The 25238-nt window shown below is 32.1% G+C and overlaps 1 protein-coding gene, 1 long non-coding RNA gene and 1 pseudogene across 2 annotated transcripts; 2 read left to right on the top strand and 1 right to left on the bottom strand.

Moving 5' to 3' along the window:
• The window catches only part of LOC148206582 (uncharacterized), a 94057-nt pseudogene that overhangs the window by 23621 nt on the left and 45198 nt on the right, over nucleotides 1-25238 (bottom strand).
• LOC124838208 (protein ECERIFERUM 26-like) lies at nucleotides 5188-8230 on the top strand. Its single transcript, XM_047313743.2, has 2 exons — nucleotides 5188-5687; nucleotides 7172-8230. The coding sequence occupies exons 1-2, from the start codon at nucleotides 5232-5234 to the stop codon at nucleotides 8051-8053; spliced, it is 1338 nt and encodes a 445-aa protein (XP_047169699.2). The 5' UTR covers nucleotides 5188-5231; the 3' UTR covers nucleotides 8054-8230.
• Nucleotides 19754-20909, top strand: LOC148206584 (uncharacterized). The gene is made up of 3 exons (XR_015786130.1): nucleotides 19754-19846; nucleotides 20265-20444; nucleotides 20825-20909. It is a non-coding gene; the product is annotated as an uncharacterized LOC148206584 (long non-coding RNA).

Consider the following 25238-nt stretch of genomic DNA (forward strand, 5'->3'; position numbering starts at 1 on the left):
CATCCAAATACATATTATAAGCATCCAAAATACCCACATCATAGCTAACAAAATACCCACTTCAAAATGGAGTTCAAAGTACAACTCAATGTTTACAAAGAAGTCAATAATGGCTATAATACTTAAGCTAAAGTTCTGAATACTGTGATGTCAATGTTCAAAATACAAGTGAAGTTGTATATAACTTCTAAAGTCCTGTTGTAGATGGTTGGGTTTGAGGTTCCTAACTTGGTCCTGTACTTGGTTGGGTTTGTGGTGCCTGACTTGGTCCTGAAGTTGGTTGGGTTTCAGGTTGCTGACTTGCTTCACATTGGTTTGTTGGATGACGTTGTGGGCATGTATTTCTTTTGTGACCAAGTTGTCTGCATATGGAACATCTCTTACGAGTTCCATTTTGCTTTAGCTGTGTCTCATCCTTCTTTAGTTCCCAAGCCTCTAGCCTTCTCTTCTTTTTTGGTCTACCAGGTAAAGTCCTTTTAGGTGGGGGCAAAACATCAGGATCAGAAGTCATTTCCCATAGTTGATGACCGTTGACAGGGTATATGATTGGGATGTATGTTTCTTGGTATGTTGACCTTCTAAACCAATTTGGGACGTAGTCTTCTCCATTGATGTTTAAAAAATTCATTGCAGCTAATGCATGACAGCATGGCATGCCTGTTAAAGTCCACTTTATGCAAGTACAGTCCAATTGGTCTATGTCAACCACATACTTCTCACCAATCATTGAAGTGTGTCTCACCTAAAAAATTTTCTCTCCTGACCAACTGCAATGACAACCAATTTAAATAAGTATCTATAGAAACAAAAATTATAACATCAACATTAAATCCAAATTCTTATGTGCAGATGTTCACATACCTAGGTAGCCAAAATTGAGTCATGTGCAATTTCTTTTGAAATCTTTTTTTTATCTTTGGGCAAAGATGACCTTCAAATGTAGTTATTTTCTGTCTATTTATTGACCATCTCTTCATGAGATACAAATGAATGTCTTCCATCATTGTAATGATGGGCTTACCTCTTGCATGTAATATGACACTGTTAAAAGCTTCCGACATATTATTCACTAAGGTGTCACAAACAGCTCTACTCGTAAACCTTGAACGTGACCAAAATCTAATTACACAAAAAAACAGTTACATATAATCAGCTAAGCAAATAAACAAGAAAAATGGATTTAAATATATGTTACCTTGGTGGAATTGCTAGCAAGTGTTTAAATGCATCTGGATTGACATCTTTAATATCTCTCATCATTGCCTCCCATGCTGCAGGGTGTGTTGATGATGCTGCCTTCCATAATAGACGTCTTAGAATTTGGCCAGGAAATTTCTTCCTAAAATTTGCATAAATGTGGCGAACACAAAATCTTTGCTCCACACCAGGGAGAAGTTCTTGTAATGCTGGCAGAAGTCCCTATCAAAGTTCCAAACATGAAGTTATACAAGGTATAATACAAAACAAGAAGGTTTGAAAGATATATAACAACATTGGGCTACGTTACTTACTTTTTGTTGATCTGAAATATATGTGTTAGTTGAACAAAGCTCTACACCACCAAGATCATCAATGAGCAATTGTAAAAACCAATGCCAACTGTCCTTATTCTCCACTTCAACAACAACATATGCCAAAGGACACATTTGGTCATTCCCATCTCTTGCAACTGCAGTTAACAACTCACCTCCATATTTTCCTTTTAAGAAACAACCATCTAAACCTATAATAGGCCTACAAGACACAAAGTTGTCTTTATAGGCCTTCAAACACACATACATTCTCTTGAATATTGGATTGTCCTCATTAGGTTCAACCTTTACTTCCACAGTTGAAACAGGATTAGAACGAAGCAACTCATTTGCATAATCATAAACTCTTTTATATTGTTCTTTAAAATCACCCTCAATTCTTTTAAAAGCCATTGCTTTTGCCCTATAGGTAGTAGACCGAGAAACATCAATGTTCCACTTCTTAGAAACTTTGTTTTGGAGGTTATATAGATTAATATTCGGATTCTCTTTGATGGTCTTTTCTAACCTCCCACTCAACCATTTTGAAGTCATTAAACGGATGTTAAATTCTCTACTGCATGTGTGCTTGTCTATAATCTTCCTCAGCTGCCATGTATCTTCAACTGCCTTATATGCACAATATGCATACCATGAACATTTTCCTTTTGCCCCACAACATCTGACACACACTCTTCTTTTGTCATTTTTGTAAACTTTTAACTTCCTTCCATTCTCTACTCCATACGTTCTTATAGCTTTTGTAAAATCTTTTTTCTCAGCAAAATAGGTGCCCACTTCCCATTGATATTGCTCCATACTTCTAGGCATTGAAAAAGTACTGAAATCACCATACCCATCTCTATCATCATCATTTGTGTTATCACTTTCAACAACACTGTTCAAACTCTCAGATTCCCAATCACTTTCTGATAAACCCCGAGGTCCCCCAAGTTCTATTTGGTTACTAGCTTCAAATATATCACATTCCACTTCATCTCCATCGTCAGTGAAGACATCCTCTTCAGACTCATTCCAACTTCTAACATCATACTCATCAGCATGTACATCACCCTCACACTGTCCATCCACACCATTACCCTCTACCTCAGTCACTCCCTCTACCTCAACTTGTACATGAGGCTCTACATAAGCCACTCCCTCAGCCTCAACTTCTACCTCACCTTCTATCACACCATCTACATCAGCCACTTCCTCAACTTCAACTTGTACATAATCTTCTACAGCACCATCTACATCAGTCACTGCCTCAACTTCAACTTCTACATAATCTTCTACAGCACCATCTACATTAGTCACTGCCTCAACTTCAACTTCTACCTCACCTTCTACCAGAACATCTACATCAGCCACTGCCTTTACTTCAACTTCTACCTCACCTTCTACCAGAACATCTACACCAGTCACTGCCTCTACTTCAACTTCTACCACACCTTCTACTTCTACTTCAGCCTCTACCTCAGGCTCTACATTACCCACTGCTTGAACCTCTGGTTGACCAACCTCCATCTCAACACCCAATTCAACACTCTCTCTGTCAACTTCTGCTAGTCCACTAGGTGCCACAATTTCTGGTTGAGAAGAGTATTCCAACTCCAAAATATACTGAGGCTCACACACCTTGTGTATAACATAAACATGACCTTGACCATTCAACATAGCAATATTCACTACATGACATGCACCTTTGTCATCTAATAAAGGTTCCAAACAATCTTCTAACACAGGACCACGACCAATGAATACCACAACTCCTTTACATTCCTATAACTCATCTCCTTAAGAATGCTTAATATTTCAAAATAACTCCATCGATCTGGATCAATTTTTAAAGTTGTGGTTTGACCATAGTGGTATCTGAATGTCCCATTATTCTCAAATTTCCCCGCATGGTGAAACACAATTTCAACGTCTGAGTTGGCCATCTAAACTAATATAAAAATTGTTTATAGTTAATGATTGCTTAACCCAAATGTTATCTACCCAAAAAACAAGAAAAACAAAGCAAAAACACAATTACAAAAGAACAATTACAAAAATAATCAAATATTGTCCAAAAACCATCAGGGGGGACCACAACCACAATGGCGCAACAATGTTCAAAGCACATGCATAGATAATGGGGACAATAAACAGACAAACCATTCACAAACTTTTGGGGGGACCATAGTGAAAGCAACCAAACACAGATAAAAGGCTACCGTAAAGGCATCTTCGAATCACGATTTTCGTAATACCCACAAACGTGTCAACGCACCTTCCAAATCCAACGAAGATAGATCTATCCACGATTTCTGTGCTCGTAATCTTCGTCAGCGACAATGACTCTATCTACTCTCGCACATTTCCAATTGCCCTAATCTCGCGTATCAGTGTCCTAAATCAGATTTTCCCCAAAGTACAAAACCCAATCTTTATTACAGCATGGTTACTTTTGTTACTAACATACACGTCACCACACATACAACAATCTATTCACACGTTGCCAATAATTACTGCCACATCATCAACGCATTAACTCTGTTTCCTAATAGTTAACGGAAGGGACAAAATTGACGCAAATTTGAATAACTTTGGACATATTAAAAACACTTTCAAAAATGGGGACTTAATTGACATTAACCACTGAAATTGGGAACCAAAGAGGTATTAACCTTAATTTTAAAAATTTAACTATGAAAAAACTAATCAACTTATCTTTATTTAATTGTTACCTTTATATTGTCCATTACAATCCCTATTCCTTTTTCATATCTTTATATAATTGTTATCTCTATTATTGTTTTTCATGTTTTCCATCTTATTATAGACTTTTTGAGCACTAGTAATATTAAATTTGTTGAGAAATATTTGATTTCGACAACCCTAGTTAACTCATTTTAAATAGGGTAGAAACTCTACTATAATTAATTTGATCACACAGAAAACATTGATCACAACTAAAACGCACATTCAATAAATGTTCTTCAAAGTTAGATGAATTCTAGTTTCATTTGCAAAAAGAAAAAATCTTGTATTCAAGATTGAGTAAAATTCTTGGAGAAAAGCTTCAAACTCAACATGCCATAGAATATTATATTTCTAAAATCTTGCCAAGAAATCACTCAAATTCATTAGTTAAAATTACCTAAAGCGATTTCTTTCATTTAAAACTTTTATTCTTTAACAAGCTCCCAACTCACCTAAGAAATCACTTACCGTTCTAATTAAAAGGCTACTAAAGAAATCTTTAATTCTCCAACTACTATAAAGTGCAGTCGAATTTTAAAAGATATAAGATTTAAATAGACAAAAGCTAAAAAGAAAAAAGATAGAGATTTTTTTTAAAAAAAAAGTAAGAGAAATATTTACATACCAATGAGAGAATAAAAGTAGGGAAGTATGGTGTTGGAAATTATATTTTCATTAATTAGATATACCAAACAGATGCGAAAATATAATTTGACAGATTAACACAACAATAGTGGGTAATGAAGAGAGAGAAAATGATGTTAATAGAGTTATTAACAGCGTTTGTAACCGTCTGTTTGTGTACGAGCCAATGGGAGAGAAACGCGCAATAAGTTGCCATTAAAGCTCCAACGAGTCGTTAGATTGGATGGTCCGTGGTCCATGACACCACTCCATCACTCTATTTATGGTCATGGAGACACTCACACTGCAACAACAACAAGAAGCAAAGATCCCTTCTTCTAGTTTATGCCAAAACCAAATTCTCCAAACGAGAGCGCAATGGTCTTAGAGGAGAGCGTAGTGCATGATGTGAGGCTATCGTCAGTTGGGCCGGGTCGGGCGACCGGGTCGGATGTGTTCCACAACCCGGGTGGGTTGGACTTGGCCATGAAACTGCACTACCTGAGAGTTGTGTACTTTTTTGATAGTGAGGCTACAGGAGAGCTGACCATAATGAAAATAAAGGATGCGATGTTCACTTGGTTCAACCATTACTTCATCGCCTGTGGAAGGTTCCGGAGATCAGATTCCGGTAGGCCTTTTATAAAGTGCAATGACTGTGGCGCAAGGTTCATCGAAGCCAAGTGCAGCAAAACCCTTGAGGAGTGGCTAGCCATCAAGGACTCCTCTCTCTTCAAGCTCCTTGCCTCTCAACAAGTCATTGGTCCAGAACTCTCTTTTTCTCCTTCTGTGCTCTTGCAGGTCCTTCGTTCTCTTATTTTATATAACTTTCTTATAATCAAAATTTTTACTTCATTTAATATTATTCACGTGTCATTCTGTCATTGATCCAAAATTACTCCATAATCAATAATAATGATTATAAACACAATAATAATAATAATCATAAACACCAACATGAATCAATCACATAATGATACCTAGATGATGTTAAAGTGTTTTCAAAAAATATTGTCAAAGTATCATTATCCGATCGATATCCCTTTAATATTTTTATTCATTTTTAATTTATTAACTATTTCTTTTGAATAATATGTGCTGAATATGTTAAATATTTTAAATATTAACTGTTTATTTTTTATTTAACGCTTTTATAAAATAATAAAATGATTAGTGCTTTGGGACAACCTTCCAAAGACTTATTGGACTACCAAGTGAGAGAAAAAATTCTTTAAAACCAGAAGACAGGAAACAAATTATTGCCTTCTCTTAACATAGTAGGATATTCAACTTATGTTCTTTCTTATCCGATTTTGTTGTTATTCGTGTTTGCATACTTTTGATCATAAATTTGTTTTAAAGTTAAATACTACTTTTCCAATGATGTCAATTATTAACAATTTTGGATTTTAGATTAGGAAAAAAAATTATACGATTCAAGTAAAATCTCGCCTTTACTAAATAACAAACTAACACTTTGAGACAAAAAATATCAATTATAAATCGCCTAAAAAGTGACTTCCTCAATTATCTACAATGCATATTTAAATATCCTGAAAATGATAAAAGTACACACACACATATATATATAAAATAAAATTAACATATTTAGTTAATATGATATAAATTTATGTCCCAACCTTAGTTTAAAAGTAATAAAGTAAGTATTAGAATTAAAGTAATATATTTATTAAAAGTTGAGTATTTTAAAAATAAATTGAAAATATAAATTTTAATACAGATCAATTTTAAAGATAATATAATACAGATCAACTTTAAAGATAAAAAATTAATTCTAAAATATTTTCATGAATTTAATACTTCTAATAATTATCTTTTATAATCAGGTTTCATGAATGATATGGTGGAGCATTGTTTTCTGAAAAGTGATAAGGTCGGATTGGTTTCTGTTACTTTCGCTGTTCGTCTTCTTAATGTGTTATTTTCGTTATTATTATTATGAATGTCCTAGACCTAAACCTTCCTACGTTGTATATAAATGAATCCAGTGCCTTATGAGCATAAAAGTCAAAACTGGTACAAAAAAGTGAGAACATATTTTATGAAATTCTGGTAGATCCTTTTTTCAGACATTTCCAAAAAAAATTTCTGTAAAATAAAAAAATAATCTGAATTTTTGTAATAATTACTGGACTTCGTAAAAAGGTCTTAGAAATTTTAAAAACAAAATGCAGTGAAAAAGGACACTAATTAATTTTCTATGAAAAATAATAGAACTTTGCTTTTGAAAATGACCCTTGTTTCTTTGGTGATTGATTATGCAGGTAACTGGATTTAAGTGCGGAGGAATTTCATTGGGTCTGAGTTGGGCTCATATATTGGGGGACCCACTTTCAGCTTCAGAATTCATAAACTCATGGGGACGAGTAATGAATAACTTGGGCCTCAAAATGCTTCCCAACGTTCCAAGATCCGTCCCAGCACCCGGACAACCCGGACCCCAAAAGGATCCAATTTCGGCAAAACGGATTGACCCGGTGGGTGATCATTGGATCCCAGCCAACAACAAGAAAATGGACACATTCTCCTTCAACATAACAAGCTCACAATTGAACTACTTGCAAGCACAAATCTGGGGTCCAAGTCATCACCAAACCCCTGGTTTTGAATCACTATGTGCCATGATCTGGCGCTGTGTTGCCCGGGTTCGGACAAAATCCGAACCCAAAACCGTAACTGTGTGCCGAAGCGACCCGTATAGTAAGGAGAATGATATTATTGGTAACAACCAAGTGATAAGCAAGATTGAGGCTGGAAGTGAATGTTGTCTTGGTGAGACGGATTTGAGTGTTTTGGCAAGAATGCTTGAGGATCTGGGTGTCGATGAGAGGAAGCAAATTGAAGAAGCAATTGAGAGAGACGAAGGTGTGAGTGATTTCTTCGTGTACGGTGCCAATTTGACATTTGTGGACTTGGAAAAGATCAATTTGTATGATTTGCGATTGAATGGACAGACACCAACATTTGTTTACTACAGCATTCAAGGGGTTGGAGATGAAGGAGCCATTTTGGTGTATCCGGGGCCACAAGGATCTATCAAAAATGGCGGTGATGGGAAGTTTGTGACCATGATTTTGCCAGAAGATGAAATGGCCAAGCTTAAATCTGAACTCAAGATGAATGGGCTTCTGCTTGAGGATAATTAAGTTTTAATGATATTAAGTATTTGTTAGAGAATAAAGTTCTTGCTTTTTGTTTATTTGATAGAGTATGTTTGTGAGCAGGGAAGATCTTTAGTTTCTGTTGTGTATGGGCTCATTGTTCTTCTTTCTTTGTTGTTATGCTTCTTTTTAGTAAAGAACCCTACTGCTTTGCGCTGAGAATTACTATTTTACATCAATAACCCATTTTAATGTGAAATATGTAATTTAAGTTAACTTTGTTATATATCATAATTATGTCTATAATTATTATCAAAACAAAACCGACAATATCAATGTAAGAGAATATTCTAAAAACTTTGACACACTTAATAAATATTAGGCTTAAATATTAATTTGTTACGCTTTTTTGTTAAATATTTTAATGTGATTTTAGCTTTTTTTTTAATCAAATTTTAATTTTTGTTCATTTTGTTCCATTTTCACTTTTTCTTAATGTTCATTTTAGCTTTAGTAACAATCCCATTTTCACTTTTTCTTTCATTCATAATGTATACAATCTCATTAGTGCTAAGCTTCTCGAGTTTATTCTGTTATAATTTTTAAATAGATTTTGAAGTTATAATGAAATAATTGGTTTATTCTTTTTTTATGTCTTTTTCAACGTTAGTCCACAGAGTATGACAAAGTACATTTTATATTTAACACTCGTTGAGTAAGTTGTTGGTTTGCTCGTCTAACGAGTTTACATAAACCAGATGCATAATTCTACAAGATAGACAATACTCTCAACCCTAATTGAATGTTTTCTCCTATATATGAGTCAAAACAAGACCAAATTGCTTAAAATGACTCAGTGGAGCTAAAAGTATCACTTTATAGTGCCAATCCCAAATATCATAACTTAGAGGAAGAGCCCTTGCTCACAAAGACTTCACACAAGACACATATCCTCAAATAGTTATAACTACATTAATGATCTTATTATTCCCTCATGACTAGAAAAGAGTAAAGAAACACCTAGATCTACTCAAAGACACATGCAAGCAAAACAAGAATTGGATCAAGAAAAGGGCAAAAGGAGAACTTACTCTATTGACAAAATAATCGAGTAGACTTTTAGCTCTTGACCCCAAGAGTCTTAGGACGTGCTTAAATATTTAAAACATGAAAGAGAAAGTTAAAATCTTCGAGAGAATAATGAAGGTTTTTATAAAGTGAAACTCATCTAAAGGAACTTTATTTATAACTTTCACTTTTTAATAACAAAATGTACTACTCTTAACTGATCTTCTAAGACTTCATAAAAACTAAAGTTTTGTAGAGATTAATTTTAAATGGATAAAAAATTTGAAAACTATTGATTAAGTTTCTATTAAATTTTGACATCATTTGAGTTATCAAAAAATTTAAAACTTTTCAACTTTTCAATTGAATTTTGACAGTTAGATGTTTTTATTAAATATTAGTTTTAAACCTGTGCCATATTTGTGGATTGTTTATCGAAAGAGATTTAGAAAAAAAATATTTTTAAGTTTATAATTAACTTTTAGTAAAATCAACTATTTATAAGTTTAAAAAGTTATATATTTATAAAAATATAAAAATACAAAGGATAAAACCTGTGGGAAAAAACTCTCTAAAAATATAAAAGACATACATAAATATGTGAAGTAGACTTTCTAAAAATACAAATCAATGTATGAAAAAATAAGTCTAACGTGTATTATTGAACTTGTCTAATTAGTGTATTGACAAAATTTGTCTAATATGTGTTGTTAGACTTATCTAATTTATATTGCAAGACTTGTCTAATGAGAGAATGAATATAGTCATCTAATGTGTATTAATATACTAATAAAATATGTATATGAACAGAATTGTGTAACATCTATTGTTAAATTCGTCTAATATGACATACTGGTTTAATATGTATTCTTATATCTAATTAATATGTGAAATGACTAATCTAATGTTTTTTGTTATATTCATCTAATGGATACATGGACAGAATCGTCTAATTTTTTTTTGTTGTATTCATTTAATCAACATATGAACATACTCATCTAACATGTATTGCAAGATTCATCTAATAAGTGAATGAATAAACTTGTCTAAATATATAAATGACTTGTCGAAATTGCTAAATATTTCTAATTAATATATTGATATACTTGTCTTTTGCTTTACTAATCTAATCAATGTATTTATATAGTTGTCTAATAGTTTCGTTATAATCGATTAATCAATATATGAAATGACTTGACTAATATTTTTTATTATACCCATTTAATTATTATATGAACAGTCTCATCTAATGTGTATTATTAGACTCGTGTAATTTTTACTTCCCTATATTATTCTAATTAGTATGAAAATACTCGTCTAATGTATATTGTTGACTCATCTAATCAATATATCAACACACTCATTTAATATCTATTGCTAGACCTATCTAAATAAAATTACTTGCTTAAATAAATAAATAAAAAAAGTCTAACGTGTAAAAAGTATTTAAAGTTTAATTAGAATTTAAATACTTTGAAGAAAAAAATATATTTACATAATAATTGTTTCGTCTAAAAAAAACCTTAAATTCATTTATTAATAAAATTTACGTGTACATACATATCATTTTACATTTTCCAACAAGTAGTTTAGTTTACCAAAGTCAATAACTTAGATTATCAACCTAAATCTTATAAACTAGAAACTTATAATCTACTAGCTAACTTATTATCTAATTTTGTCAAACAATTAAATAACCGATGATCTTATCTAATTTTACTTCTTTTCTATTATATTTTAACATATATTTTCTTATATACTCCTTAAAACCATTGTTTTATTATAAGATTATATAGAAAAATAAGAGACATTAAAAGTTATTCAAAGAAAGAAACTTAATGTAACAATAGTTTAAACGCTAATAAGTAAAAATAATAATTTATAAACATATAAATACATATTAATTTCAATAAATACTCGTTAAAAGCACCTTTAAACAATCCATCACATAAAACCAAAAGTTAAGTTTTGTAATAGTACTATTCATTATGATTTATTTCTCAATGAAAAAACATAAATAAGGGTTTCTTTATAACTTGCTACAATAAGTGGGTTTAAAAGAAAGAGAGGCTCAAGGTCATATCCTACTAAGAAATGGGTGTTACTCCCTCCACCACCACAACTTGCTTCCTCCACCACCCCATTCTCCTTTTACCTTTTTTTTTTTATTTTTTCATTCTTAGTTTACCCTTATTAAAATTTTAGGGTTAATATTATTTAAAATTTCACGTGGACATTCATTCTCTTTATCATTCTTTCCTCTTTCTCTTTATTATTTTTTTCAGGTTTTCTCTTACATTACTTCTTCTTCTCTTTTATAGAATTGTGACATGAGAGTATGGTGGACTTTGTGTTTAGTAAGATTGAAAGTGAGGAAAGCAATTCATCTTCCGCCGTGAGTGTGGTGGTGCTTCAAGGTGCTGGTTCAGAGGCGTGAGAGGTTCAGAGGCGTGAAGGTGCGTAATAAAACCCTAAAATATAAACCGTATAATCTTTAAACGGATGTGAGCATCCGTCAACAGATGTCAACATCCGTTTAAGGGAAAACAGATGTCAACATCCGTCGACGGATATCGACATCCATTTCAGATCCAAACGGATACCCGACATCCGTTTTTGCCCTGGTTATCTTCTTCCTTTCTCCCAACACACGCACACAACAAAAAAACACAGAGCACAACACAGAGATGTATGCATTGCATTTAAAAAAAATTTAAAAATATCATCACTAACCTTGTGAGGAAAAATGGAAGATGAGAAACAAATCTGATGGAGTTTGGGTGAGAATCTGAGAGGGTTGGGAGGTGGGTGAGAAGGAATAGATTTTAGGGTTAAAGTAAATAATTAGGATTAAAAAATAAAAATGTTATTTGTGTAATTATAAAAGGTTAGTTTTGTAATTCAAAAAATATGTAATAGAATTGGGGAGGTGGAGAGAGAAAATGTGGTGGTGGAAGGAGTAACACCCCTAAGAAATTGGTATGAGAAAGCCCACCAAGAAAAAATCATTGTTTATGCTTCTGTAAAAGGTATTCATTATGTTTTCCTATGTTATTAATTGCATTTTTACTTTATTCTCATTTTTAGGTATAAACTCGTTGGTATCATCTCTTAGTAATAAAGTAGATGTGTTATCATCTCTTAGTAAAACAGTAGATTTTTATCTTTTGCAACAACTCAGTCAGGGAATTATGTTCTTATGGAATCATAAATTTCAACCAATTCAGTATTCGAGAACACTTCCCATAATCATTCAATGTAATACACATGTGTCCCTACCTTAAAATAAAATAAAATAAATTTTATGATAGGTGGAGAACAATGGACAAACTATGAAAGCGTAAAAAAAATGAATGCGTATAATTAATTGTTTTCCTTGTGGATCGATATGTCTTTCGCAACCAATTCTAACAAATGCGAGCGACTTTCAGAACGAAGCTTCTCTTTGCCCATTCATCCACAAATGAGGTTATTCTCACCATTCTTGCAATCTTTTTGTTGTTTTCGTTTCTTTTTTAAAATTTTCACACAAATGAGTTAGTGTTCTTAATTTTTTCTCTTTTGTTGTCAATTTTTATTATCTTAGTGTTAAAGAATTTGCTGAGTTTGGAAAGAATTATGGATCAGTATATATTTATGAAGAAACAGAACATAATGATATAAAGAAAATTTCATCTCGAAAAAAGAGACATAGAATCCAAATGTTGTTGCAAGAGAATGTTTTCGCAAGATGGTCACCTTAGGCCATGATAAAAAAATTATGTAGTTATTTCTCCAATGCAAAATTCTAATAGAAATCTTTTAGGCAGACACTTTTTCTCGTTTTTAAGGAATTAAAATATGGGTATTGTTGATTTTATTTTTCTAATTTGAATTCTTCCTATTTTTTAGTTGGGTCTACTGGCACTATTTTTTAATGCAAAATACAATGTTATTTAGATCTAAATCCAGGTCATCACCTATTATTAGAGTGTGGGAATGAGTGTACAGTTAAAAAAATCCATGTGGTATATAATTGTTTATGTTTCTATACACTATGTTTTTATATGTCATTAATTATATTTTTACTTTATTCTCATTTATAGGTATAAACGTAGATTTTGAATCTTGTGTGACAAATCAGTAAGGGTGTGTTATTTTGGATGTATTTGGGGAGATGATTTGAATGGATTTGAGGATAATTTTTTAGTTGTTTTTTTGAGTGGATTTGTGGTTAATTGAGAGTGGATTTGGAAGTAAAGTTTGTGAGAATTAGTATAGGATTTGATTGATATGATAGATTTTAAAAATTAATTTAATTGGTAGAAATTAAAAATTACCAAAATACCCCTAATTGTAAAAGGAATATAAAATGTTATTTTTGAATGTTATATTTGTTAATTGGAAGCACAAACTGTTTGAATCACAATTATTAACAAAAGTGACCAGAATTTCTGTTTTCTCAGTAACAGAATAATAATTCCTCATTTCCCTTTTTCGCCTTAGGAGTTTTTTAGGAAAAGAGACATCCCTCAAAGGCTAACACACATCTAAGAAACATAAAGAGTGAAAATAAGCTTATTGTTTCTATTGTTGCATCGGCAGCAGCCTTTTCTTTCTGAGAAGGTGTATACAGAGCACCCAGCACACGAGAAGAAAATATTCCAATTCCATTCAGGAAAGACAGAAAGGAAGTTGATGGTGTTTCCACTTCAGTTGTTGTCTGTCCATAGAAGCTACAAAGTTTAGATCAACTAAACATCCAAGGCAAAACCATCATAGCTAAGGATAAATTTACTATTCAACATGGGTATCTAATGTTAACCACATACAAACCTCAACTTCCTGGTTATCCTATTGTGTCTTCACCTCATTTTCATCAGCCGTAAGGAAAATGAATAATTACCCCCAAGTTACTTCAAAAAGAAGACTAATTAATCCACATAAAACCCATAGCAGAACAACACTTGAGGTCCTAAAGATACAATTTTCTTTGGAGGGATGGAGGGCAGACCTCATGACATATCAGTATACAACAAATAGAGCAAGGGTATATTGTAAGCATAAGAACTCTAATGTATGAAAGTCTAATGTATGACATATCAGTATACACTTGACATATGTATGAAACTCTAATGGTATATTGTAAGAGGCATAATGTAAAATAATCAATCATTCCTTTTAAATTAACAAATCAGTCTGGTGATATAGAACATGTCACGAGCAAAAAGCAGCAAATCAATAAGAACTTACTCAAGGAAGTTTATAAGTATCCATTTCTTTTTCATCATACAGGAAAATAATTGAAAAATTAATATTTTATAATATCCTAGAACCAAAGACAAAGAACATGCATTTTCACAACTTGAAACTTGAAAACAAATTCTAATTTCTTTTTAGAATATTATGAGGCAGAAAAGGAGAGAACATCCACCACAAGACATCCTTCTCATTTCTTTCTCTTCTATCAGTATTCTAATCAATGGTATCACTTTTGCGGGAGTTAAAAATGATCACCAAAAACAAAGTCTGATTCCAACACTCAAAATCCATATTTCTTAAATTTATAGCACATCATATTGCATTCAACAAAAGAAGCTCCCATACTGGAATCTTGGATCCTAACTTGAATGCAAGTGAACTCTGAAGAAAGAATCCTCCAAAATAACTGTTACAAACTATTAGCATTGCGTTGTTTTAAATTATCTTATAATAGAATAGATTAGAGGTAAACCCATATCAGAAAATATTTGGGTCATGCAATAAACCAGTACAAGAACTCATCTTTCGGGATACTACATGCTAATTCATTTACCCCTATGCAATTACACTATAATAATTTATAAATGCAAATTGAAGAAACTCACTTGGAGTTGCGGCCGGTGGTTGCAGAGCTGGGACCGTCTTCAAACGCTGGAACCGGAGACGCCACAGTGTAACCGAATACGCGGTCTTGGACAAGCTCGAATCGGTTACAATAACGTGTAACCGAATACGCCACTAAACGAAGTTTATAGAGAAGCTGTAACTGGTTACGACTTCGTGTAATCGAATACGTTGTTGGAGAAGATAACCGGAATATCAAACTTGTAACCGAAAACGCCTGCAACTCCTTCACAGAGCTCCAACCGGATACCCTCTTCTTCTTTCTGAATGTACAGCCGTTATCAACCTCACTTCTTCAACCCCTGCTTCCACGTTTGGTCACCTTCATCCAGTCCTTCATCATCATCAACAACGTTTTTGCTCCTCTGTCTTCCTCCTCAACTAAATCACCATGCTTCTACCTGCAACAACCACATCAAAACGGAAAGAAAGATTATCTCTCCTCCACAGTTGGTTACTCTTTCGGAATACTTCAGCACACACAGTCGCGGAAATCTGGTGAAAGTTAACCTCTTCAAACTTGGCTTCTCTCTATGTAAACTTATCCACCAACCACGATCTTATTAATGGTGTGGATGCTTATATTTTCAAATTCAAACCTGTTTGCCAGGATTCTCTCCTTTCCAGTCAATGCAAGTGATTCTCTCCTTTGCAGTCAACGCCAGTGAATGGTTGTGTCGAACAGGGAATCAAACAGGGAATCTCGCCAGGCTACAAAAGCAATTTCCAAATAAACAAATGCATGGCCAGACGACAGTGCAAACTGGGTGATCACATCGGTAGCCACAGTCTACTTTACTCTTCAAACCACAGTACATGGCTTCTTTCTCGTGAAAGCAGAGTGCATGTGTTTATTTTTTACTTATTTCATTTCCTTAGAATCGGTTAAGTAAAATTAGAATCGAATAACGTTATTTCGGTTCATGGAAGCACTGGAACTATAATTTGTCGTAGGGGCACATCAGACTTTCTGTCATAAATCGTCGCAAATCCTCGCATATTAGCGAGAGGACTTCGACCTTGTAATCTCGCAAATCGTCTCCTTTCCATCTCAGCAAATCGTATACTAAAAAGAACAACGCGGTTTTTCAAAATCCATCCTCGCTTATTCGCGTGAACAGTGAATTCACCCCAAACGAACACAGCAGGGAATTTATGCTTTCACAGGATCATAAATTTCAACTAAGTTTCCAAGAACACTTCCCATAATCCATTCAATTCAATGTGATACATATGTGTCTCCCTACCTTATGAGATTTCTGCACTGCAACATGTAATGGAGTTGAATAAATTATTTTTATTTTAAGACTTTTTATATTTTTATTTATTTATTTTATATAAAAATAAATAGTAAGTAGAGGGTAACGGACAAATGATGAAAACATACAAAAAAAAACTTTAAATAAAATAACATTTATGGTAAGTGGAGGGTGATGGACAATCGACAAAAGCGTACAAAAAGTTAAAATAAAATAAAATGTTTGGTAAGTGGAGGATGATAGACAAACAATGAAGACTACAAAAAACTAAAATAAAGTAAAATAAAATAAAATTTATGGTAGGTGGAGAGTGATGAAAAAACTATGAAAGCGTACCAATTCTAACAAAAGCGAGCGACCTTTCGAAACGAAGCATTGACACTCTTTGTTGGGAATCCAAGTGAGTTCAAATTCTATATTGGATAGAAATGAGAAAGTAGAGTAGTATATAAAGATGAAAGACCCATTAACCCATTACCTTAAGGTTTTGGGTAAAAAGTAGTGTCGATCCCTTATATAGTTGGCTCAGATGTTATTGGTGTTTGTGTAACCCACAGGGAACCTCCTCCTCGATAGACCCAACAGTGGTATCAGAGCCGATGGAGTATAATGATCCTTGAGATCCAAGTGTGAGTCCAAGTCCCACATTGGATAGAAACGAGAAAGTAGAGCAATATATAAAGATAAAAGACCCACGAACCCATTGCCTTAAGGTTTTGGGTAAAGAGTGGTGTCTTATTGGTGTTTCTGTAACCCACAGGGAACCTTCTCCTCGATAGACCCAACACTCTTTGCCCGTTCTCCAACACATTAGGTTATTCTTGCCACTCTTTTAATCTTTTTGTTGTTTTTGTTTATTTTTAAAATTTTCATACAAATGAATTAGTGTTCTTAATCTCTTCTCTTTTGTTGTTAATTTTTATTATCTTGGTGTTGAAGAATTTGTTGAGTTTGGAGAGAATTATGGATCAATATATATTTATGAAGAAATCGAACATAATGTTGTATATAGAAAATGTCATCTTGAAGCAAAGAGAAATATAGAATCTAAATGTTGTTGCTAGACTTGGAGAATGTTTTCTAAAATTTAAATGCAAAATTGTCAACGAAAAATAGAAATCTTCTAAGTAGACACTTTTTTCTGTTTTTAATGAATTAAAATATGATTATTGTTGACTTTCTTTTTCTCACTTGAATTCTTCCAATCTTTAATATATGGATTTATATGTTTTCATATTTTTAGTTGGGTCTAGTAGTACAGTTTTTCCAATGCAAAATACAATGTTATTTAGACCTGAATCTAGGGACAATGTAAGTTTGTCATCACCTATTATTAGAGTGTTTGAAAAAAAGGGAAAAGATACAATATATGGGTGTACAATTGCAAAAAATCTAATATAGTCAAAATAGGTTAGAATCCGTGGGTCAATCCGGCCCACTACGGGTTCGAGCCAGGTTGGGTTTTAAAAAAATGTCATTTTTTGATACGGACCAATTTTTAACCTGGTCCACTTAGAACCCGGCTCACTCGGATTTAACCCGTGGTGAGCCAAACCCACCTGATTTAATTTAATTATTTATTACTTTATGTTTTAATATGATTAGTTAACACTTTTTTTTATTGTGTTGTAGATGGGGATAAAGAAAAAGATGTTTCAAGAGAGAAAAATATTATGTTGAAATAATATCTATTAAATTTTATTGTACTTTAATTCCTTAAAGCAAGTTCTAAAATTATCTATTAAATTATTAATTCCTTAATTAATTTAACAGATAACTTTGCATTAATTTCAGATGTTGAGAATGACCAAAAGCATAGAAGTTATTCCTAGCATAGTTACTTTTAGTTGTTTTTCTTACGTTTCTGTTCTAAAAATACTTTCGTATAATTATAAACAAGTCAAGGAAAGCACAAGAAGAGTCACATATATTGCACAGGAAAATTACATTTAATGTATTGTCATACAACCAATTCCAATGAATAGAAAAACTAGCATCTCCTAGACATCTAAAACATACTCTTTACAGCAATTCCTTGCAGAAAATGAAGTCTTGATGTCTTGAAGAGTCTCCTGAGCGTCTCTAGAATTTTTCATACTGTGTTTTGTCAGAAGATCTTTTCTGTCTTTCTGTCGCTTATTTTTAAGCCACTTAACTTCATTAATTCACTCAGCGCACATGTGTGTATGCGTTGTGCAAATTTTCTTAACTAATGCTCTTCGCTCAACGCACAGGTACTGATGCGCTATGTGAATGTCCTCCTTCTGATAGTGCGAATTTTAGCTTTTGCTTAGCGAGAATTGGCTGACAACAGACCAAATAATACAAGCTTTCCTGTACAATGTTTTACATAACATCTACTTCCTATTACAACTTTCACTAAGTAACAACATGAATAATTACTAGATTGAGTTCATTTATAAGTGTAAAAACAACTCTTTTTCACATTTATCAGAATGTCATCACTAATACAAAATACATTTTTTATAGCGATATTTTATACCTACTGTAATCTATTAGGTGTAAAAAGTGATGTGATGGCATTATCGTAAATAATATAAGTTCTTTAGGCGTATTAATATAAGCTCTTTCGTTAGTGTGTTATTTATGCTTTAGTACAGACAGGCAGCAATGATAGATGATAATGCTACCCCATTAGAAGAAAGTCTTTCATCTTTTTCAAACACATCAAAGCATATGGAATGGAAGAAGGGGAATGAAAGTATGAAAATCGAAACCACACCTTTATAAGTCCACTTTTCTTGTCCAACTCATACTTGACCTTACTGTCTTTGCAAATTTCAACCACCTGCCATGGGAATTGATTTATTTCTCTAAGAATTCAACCACCTGCCATGGGAATTGATTTATTTCTCTAAGAAAAATCGTTGGGAAACAAGATTCTAAGTTCTAATATGTTGTTGAGATCGCCTTATTTAATTACAGCCTTATTTAATCTGTTGTTGGGAAATTTCCTTCACTTTGGCCTTTTCTGCTTCCTCAGTTGTTGAGATCTTTTGTGGTTTTGGAAGTCATTAGGATGCCCATTTTGTTAGTGAAATATGTATTTTCTTCATGTGCATCTCTAGAGGTTTTGGCAACCATAGTTTTGGTGATTATAATAAAGGTAAGAGATATTAGTTAAGGAAACATGATTCTTTTAATTTTGGACTGATTGTGGAATGTTGTTATTTTGTAACTAATTTAAAACATGAGGTTGACCAGAGTTTAAGACTGTAAATTTCATCCTTCCCAAATCCACTGCCCTACAGTGGAGAAAGCCTTCTTGACTGGTGCGTAGGAATAAGATCAGTTCATACTAGGTACCAAACTTTGTAGAAAGACACTTTCAACTGCTTTATTATGCAAAATAAACTACATAAAAACTATTAAATTATGTAATATTATCTTATAAACTTGATCTACTTTTTATAAGAAGATTAAATCTACCAATTGGATTGATAAAATTTACTTTTGATAATAAGTAAGATACACTTGTTGACATGCGATATTTATCTTGTTGCTTAATCATTTTATCCACCTTTGCAAACAGGTGGTTTTGGAGCTTCAAGAGGATGGAAAACTGACCGCTTCGGACGATCCTCCTATCGTATTTGGCTTTTTGGATGGAAGCTTTATACAACAGGTTTTTTTCAAAGAGGTTTCTATATAATTGTAAATTGGCATCTCTTGCTTAATGTGGTTATGACTTCTGTGACTCTGAATTGACACTTTCTGACAGTACACAATCTTACACCACTTCCTGAAATGTGAATGAAGGTTATCAATAGGATGTGGTTGTCTCCTTATTGCCTGTAGCATGCTATATTAATACACTTTTCTCTGAAGCATGTAAGTGTCTAAAGTTCAATACTAGTAAAGGCCAAAGAAAATGAAAAGGAAACTATGCAAGAATTGCTACCCAAAATCAGTAAAATTTCAATTTTAATATACCCAAAATCATTTTAATATACACCTATACATAATGGTATTTACTTTAATAAATATTATTATAGAGATAATGCCACTAAACTCACTATATGGAATTTGATGTTGTTTCTCAGGGTTTTCGCTCATCTAATAGTCTTTCCAGCAGTGCTTTTGATGTAGTGCATCAGGTTGATGCCAAGTATCCAGCTTTGCTTTTCAAGCAACAGCTTGCAGCTTACGTGGAAAAAATATATGGAATCATTCAAGAAAATTTCAAGGCAGATTTGACATCTCTGCTTTCTTCTTGTATTAAGGTATGGAGGCTGTGTAATTTATTATGGAAGATTTCTTGGTATTCCTATGCATGTGGTGCCTGTGTGCAGCAAATTATAGGCCAGTAGGATTAGTGTCATAGGTGGAATTAAGTGGAGGTAGCAAGAATCTACAGAGTGTAAATTTCACTACGCTTATTCCACTTAATTTAGTTGACTATAGATCTATTTAGATAAATTTCACCTTAAGCATTTATAGGAGAAGAAGAAACGAAAATAATGTTGAAGAAGCTAAGATAACTTCTGCAAATTAACTTTTGAAAAAGTTTACTTTCTTTTTTCTGTCTCAAAAGTACTTAAAAAGAAGTGTATCTACACTTTCACTATGCTTATTCCACTTACGTATGATAATATGACTTCAGGCAGATAGAGAATCAAATGACAACAGTCAACAAGCTGGTTCTTGGCTTAGCATTATGGAATGCGTTAATAAATATCTCAAGATTATGAAAAAAACTATGTATGTGAAGGTTTGACAGTACAGTGAATTGGTATCTGTACGGCCCTTGACTTCCAAGTCCTTTTTAATGTTATAGAGCAAACTGATTTTATGTTTTGCCCCAGGTCCCTACTGTTCTAGTTCAAAAGCTATTTAATCAAATTTTTCAATACATCAATGTGGAACTCTTTAATAGGTAAACATGTTTTGTTTCATTCAATCCTTTTTACAGTAATGGACTAATTATAGGCATTGCATCTGGGTTGACTTGTTAATTGGAAATGTTATGTTCTTCAGCATTCTTTTGCATGGAGAATGCTGCACATTCAAACATGGAGAATATATAAAATCAGGTTTGGCAGAACTAGAAGGATATCTACAAAAGTAGCATTTGACAATAAGATATTCTTTGCTATTAGAAAATTTTCAAGTCTAATAAAAAGAATTATTCTTTTGATCTTTCAGCTTTGTATATGCCTTTGAAGTTGCCACATCTTTATTAATATATAGTGTTTAATAAGTAAATAAAAGTTAAAAATTATATGAAGAATAATACTTGAATATTTGGCTTAGTTTCAAAGTGTATATTTCTCTATTGTTGCAAAGAGGTTGCAAATAAAATGTTCTACATATATTATAAGTAGAATTATCTTGATAAGTTAGAAACCAGATTCTGTTTGAAATTATAAAATGTTCTACAAATATAGTTCATTTGAATTACTTAAGATAAAAATTAGCTTGAATTTTCACCTGTAAGGTATTAGTCATAGAGTTCCTAAAATAATGAAAAGAAAATATTCATATAAAAATACAAATATAAATTAAAATATTATATTATTTACATATAAATTAAAAAATAATTCACTCCCGCATATCCAAATTTAAAAGGTAACTAAAATTTAGTTAAACCTTAAATATAGTTTTAAAAAAAAATATCTATAAGCGAATCATTATTATTAAATTTTATATTAGAAATAATATTGATCATTTTGCTCATTATTGATTATTTAGACTATATTTTGGAATTAAATTTTATGCAGGTTTTGATATTGATAGTAGCACATACAAATCAAATATTAAAAAGAAAAAAAAAGCTTTTTACACCGGTTATAAAATCACTAGGTATAAAAGTGAAATTCTTTTATACTTATTTTAGTCGAATCTGGTATAAAAGTGAGTTTTGTTTCATCAGAACTTTTTATACCTGTCCAGAAACAGCAGGTGTAAAATATCAAACTTTCGTACATGTTTTAGATAGAATCGGTGTAAAAGTTAAATTTTTTACACCGGTTCTAGAACCGGTAGAAAAGAACGAAAAACTTTTATACCCCTGCTTCTATACCTATTCGAAAACCGGTGTAAAAAGCCTTTTTTAACATGTATAAAAAGCCATTTTTGACATAGTGCATCTACTTAAAAAAAATCATCTTGGAACACGTCTAAATAAGATTATTGTGTGACAAGGTGACAAATATTAATTAAGGATTAACATACCCATGACTTAATTAGTCGAGACCTATCCACGTAAGACTTATTAGAATACCATAAATAGAACATATATTATAATGTATGTTAAGAAAAAATTGTTTATATGTCTAAACACTCTCATTTTTTAAGTTTAACCAAATAACATTAAACGAAACAAGAATCTAAAAATACCATAGGTAGAAACATAAGTATTAGGTTCAAAATCCACAACAACATAAAAGTCTTTAGAAAACACTTAAGATTGTAGAAAACACAAAAATACCTATGTCAAAACACTCAAACGCAATGCTAAATGACTAGTAAGTCAAAAGCGTCTAAGAGATTTACGCTAAACGTGAAAGCTATATTGTACTCAAGCGTATTCAGTTGGACTCTCAGAAAACAGAAAAAATGTTAAGACTATATCTTTGACAAAACACTCTTAAAGCTTAAACCAAAAACATAAAAACTTAACCTGATAAACGCTCTTAAAGGAAATATCACAAAAAAATGTTTACATCAGTCCAGACAATACGATGAACTAAAAATGTTACTTCGTCCAACGATGAAGTTCTTACTCAACGCTTGATATCTTTAGATAAAAGCTCAATTGATAAACGCTACCTCAACGATAAGAAGAGAGAAAAAGAGAAAAGAGAGAAACATTTGTGAGTGTTTAGACTGTATTGAATTGTAAACACATTCTCTCTGCGAGAATAATAGTTTAGACGACTTGTAAGAAATCGTTGATTGTAATTCTGAAGAGAATTAAAACACTTATTGAACTCAAATGAGTTAAGGAAATCTAGGCAGCATATCAAAGGATACTAGGATTGTCTAGTATCAGGAGTGGTGCAAATACTCAACTGATCCAAGGTAACAAAAGGTTATTCACTAATCAATGATACCAGGAGTTGTGCGAATACTCATCTAATCTAGGGTAACGGAAGGTTATTCGCGATTGAGGATACCAGGAGTAGTGTGAATACTCATCCAGTTTAGGGTAAGGGAAGGTTATTTATTGATTGAGAATATCAAGAATTGTGAGAATACTCAATTGTAATCTTGTTGAAGATTATAATGGAACCCTTTGTGATAGAGGAGACTTGACGTAGCTTAGTTAGAGTGAACCAGTATAAAAATATCTTTGCATTTATTTATCTTTGCTTAAACGTTTCTCTCATAAAAACCTCTAGTAGCACTTTAGTTTTACAAAACAAGAATTTTCTCATACTAAACGGTTGTTCTTTAACTAAGGAAGTTCTTACAAACCCTACAGTATATATTTTGAATATCACGTGAACAGAAGTTATCGTTTACAATTACTTGAAGTTGAATGTTTAACAATTGTTTGATAAATCTCATACTCGACGAACGTGCTATATTAGAAGGGTGGCGAAATTTTTTTTTTCATTAACACTATTCAACCCTCTCTTCTAGTGTTTTTCAGGTACTTCAATGTATTGTTGAATAATCTTATTACATATATTATGCATGTATTATGTATTGTTGACTTGAGTATCGAAATACCTTTTCAAACATTCCCTTCATTTATATTTGAAAGTAGATGCAGAAAATCTCAATCAAGAAAACAATATCTTGAAATAAAATAAGTTAAGGAAGCATCAATCATATTCAAAATCCTTTTCTTCGTTATACCGTTATACTGAATTGGCTGTATTTTTCGAAATTTCTGACAGAATTTTGGTAAAAAATCAATAACATATTTAAAAAAAAATCCAATTTTAATGACAATTAACACATATCGTCATTGTTTGAGAAATATAATGACAGGTAATACACTAACCATGGTCATATGTCAATCTACAATTTGAAAATTTTGATATTGAGATGGGCTTATAACAACGTTTAGACATGAGTGTATTTTTATTTACTTCATTTGTTTAACGATAGTGTTCATAAATTGTCGTGGTTTGAAACTTTAGTGACAGTTTCCAAACAATCATTGTTTTTATCAAACTTTTAACGATGACCTATTCAACGACGGTTTGAAAGTCGTAGTAGAAAGGCTCATTTAACTGTGGAAAATGTTTTTTTAACAATTTTTTTTTACAATTTTTTTACAATCGCTTATGTGGTAGCTTGCGATTGGTCTGTTTCAAATATACGAACCAATAAAATAGTGACACAGTCTATTGTCAAAAAATTGTTAAAAAAGTTGTTAATATATCATGGTCTTTTAACTGTAGTCAATAGCTTTTTCTATAGTAGTATCTTTTTCATTTGATAGCCACTTCCTATCATCTTTGTCTAAGTCTCTTCTTCCCTTCCCTTCGTTCACCATGATTGGGGCTACTATACCTAAATATCCTAGAACCAAAAAGTATGAAAATTTTTTGTAAAATGAAGTATTTTGGATTGAATGATATTGTATAGTATAAGGTATAGATAATATTGTCTTCTTAAAACAACATTACATCCCAAATAAGATTATCATGTTAAGATAGGATAAAAAATGTTAATGATAGATAAACATACTTAAAACTTCAAATCAAGGTTCATTTAAGTAAGTAATATTATAATACTATCAATAGAGAACATAAATTACAACGTGTTATTTAGTAATTTCATTATATTTATCATACATGTCTTACATATTGAAATATTTTTTCATACATTCCGACTTGTTACCTTTATTTGAAATTGGATCTAGAAGATCTCAGTAAACAACAACTCAAAGTAAAATAATTTGTGAAAACACTGGAATCAAGAACATCTCATTCCAATAAATTCATTATGAAAATTTTATTTATAGTTATACAGATGGAACTTTTTTAAATACAAACAATTTATTATAAATAAACATGTCGGTTTAAATTTTGACTAAATATAAAAACACCACTTAAAAC

The sequence above is a fragment of the Vigna umbellata genome, chromosome 1, assembly GCF_029865625.1.
Source record: "Vigna umbellata cultivar VRB3 chromosome 1, Vumbellata_1.0, whole genome shotgun sequence".
NCBI classification, from domain to species: domain Eukaryota; kingdom Viridiplantae; phylum Streptophyta; class Magnoliopsida; order Fabales; family Fabaceae; genus Vigna; species Vigna umbellata.

What these genes read in the sequence shown, in the direction of transcription:
- LOC124838208 (XM_047313743.2), top strand. Translation starts at nt 5,232, where the DNA reads ATGCCAAAACCAAATTCTCCAAACGAGAGCGCAATGGTCTTAGAGGAG. An exon ending in CTCCTTCTGTGCTCTTGCAG is followed by an intron (nt 5,688 to 7,171) that starts GTCCTTCGTTCT and finishes TTGATTATGCAG; the next exon opens with GTAACTGGATTTAAGTGCGG.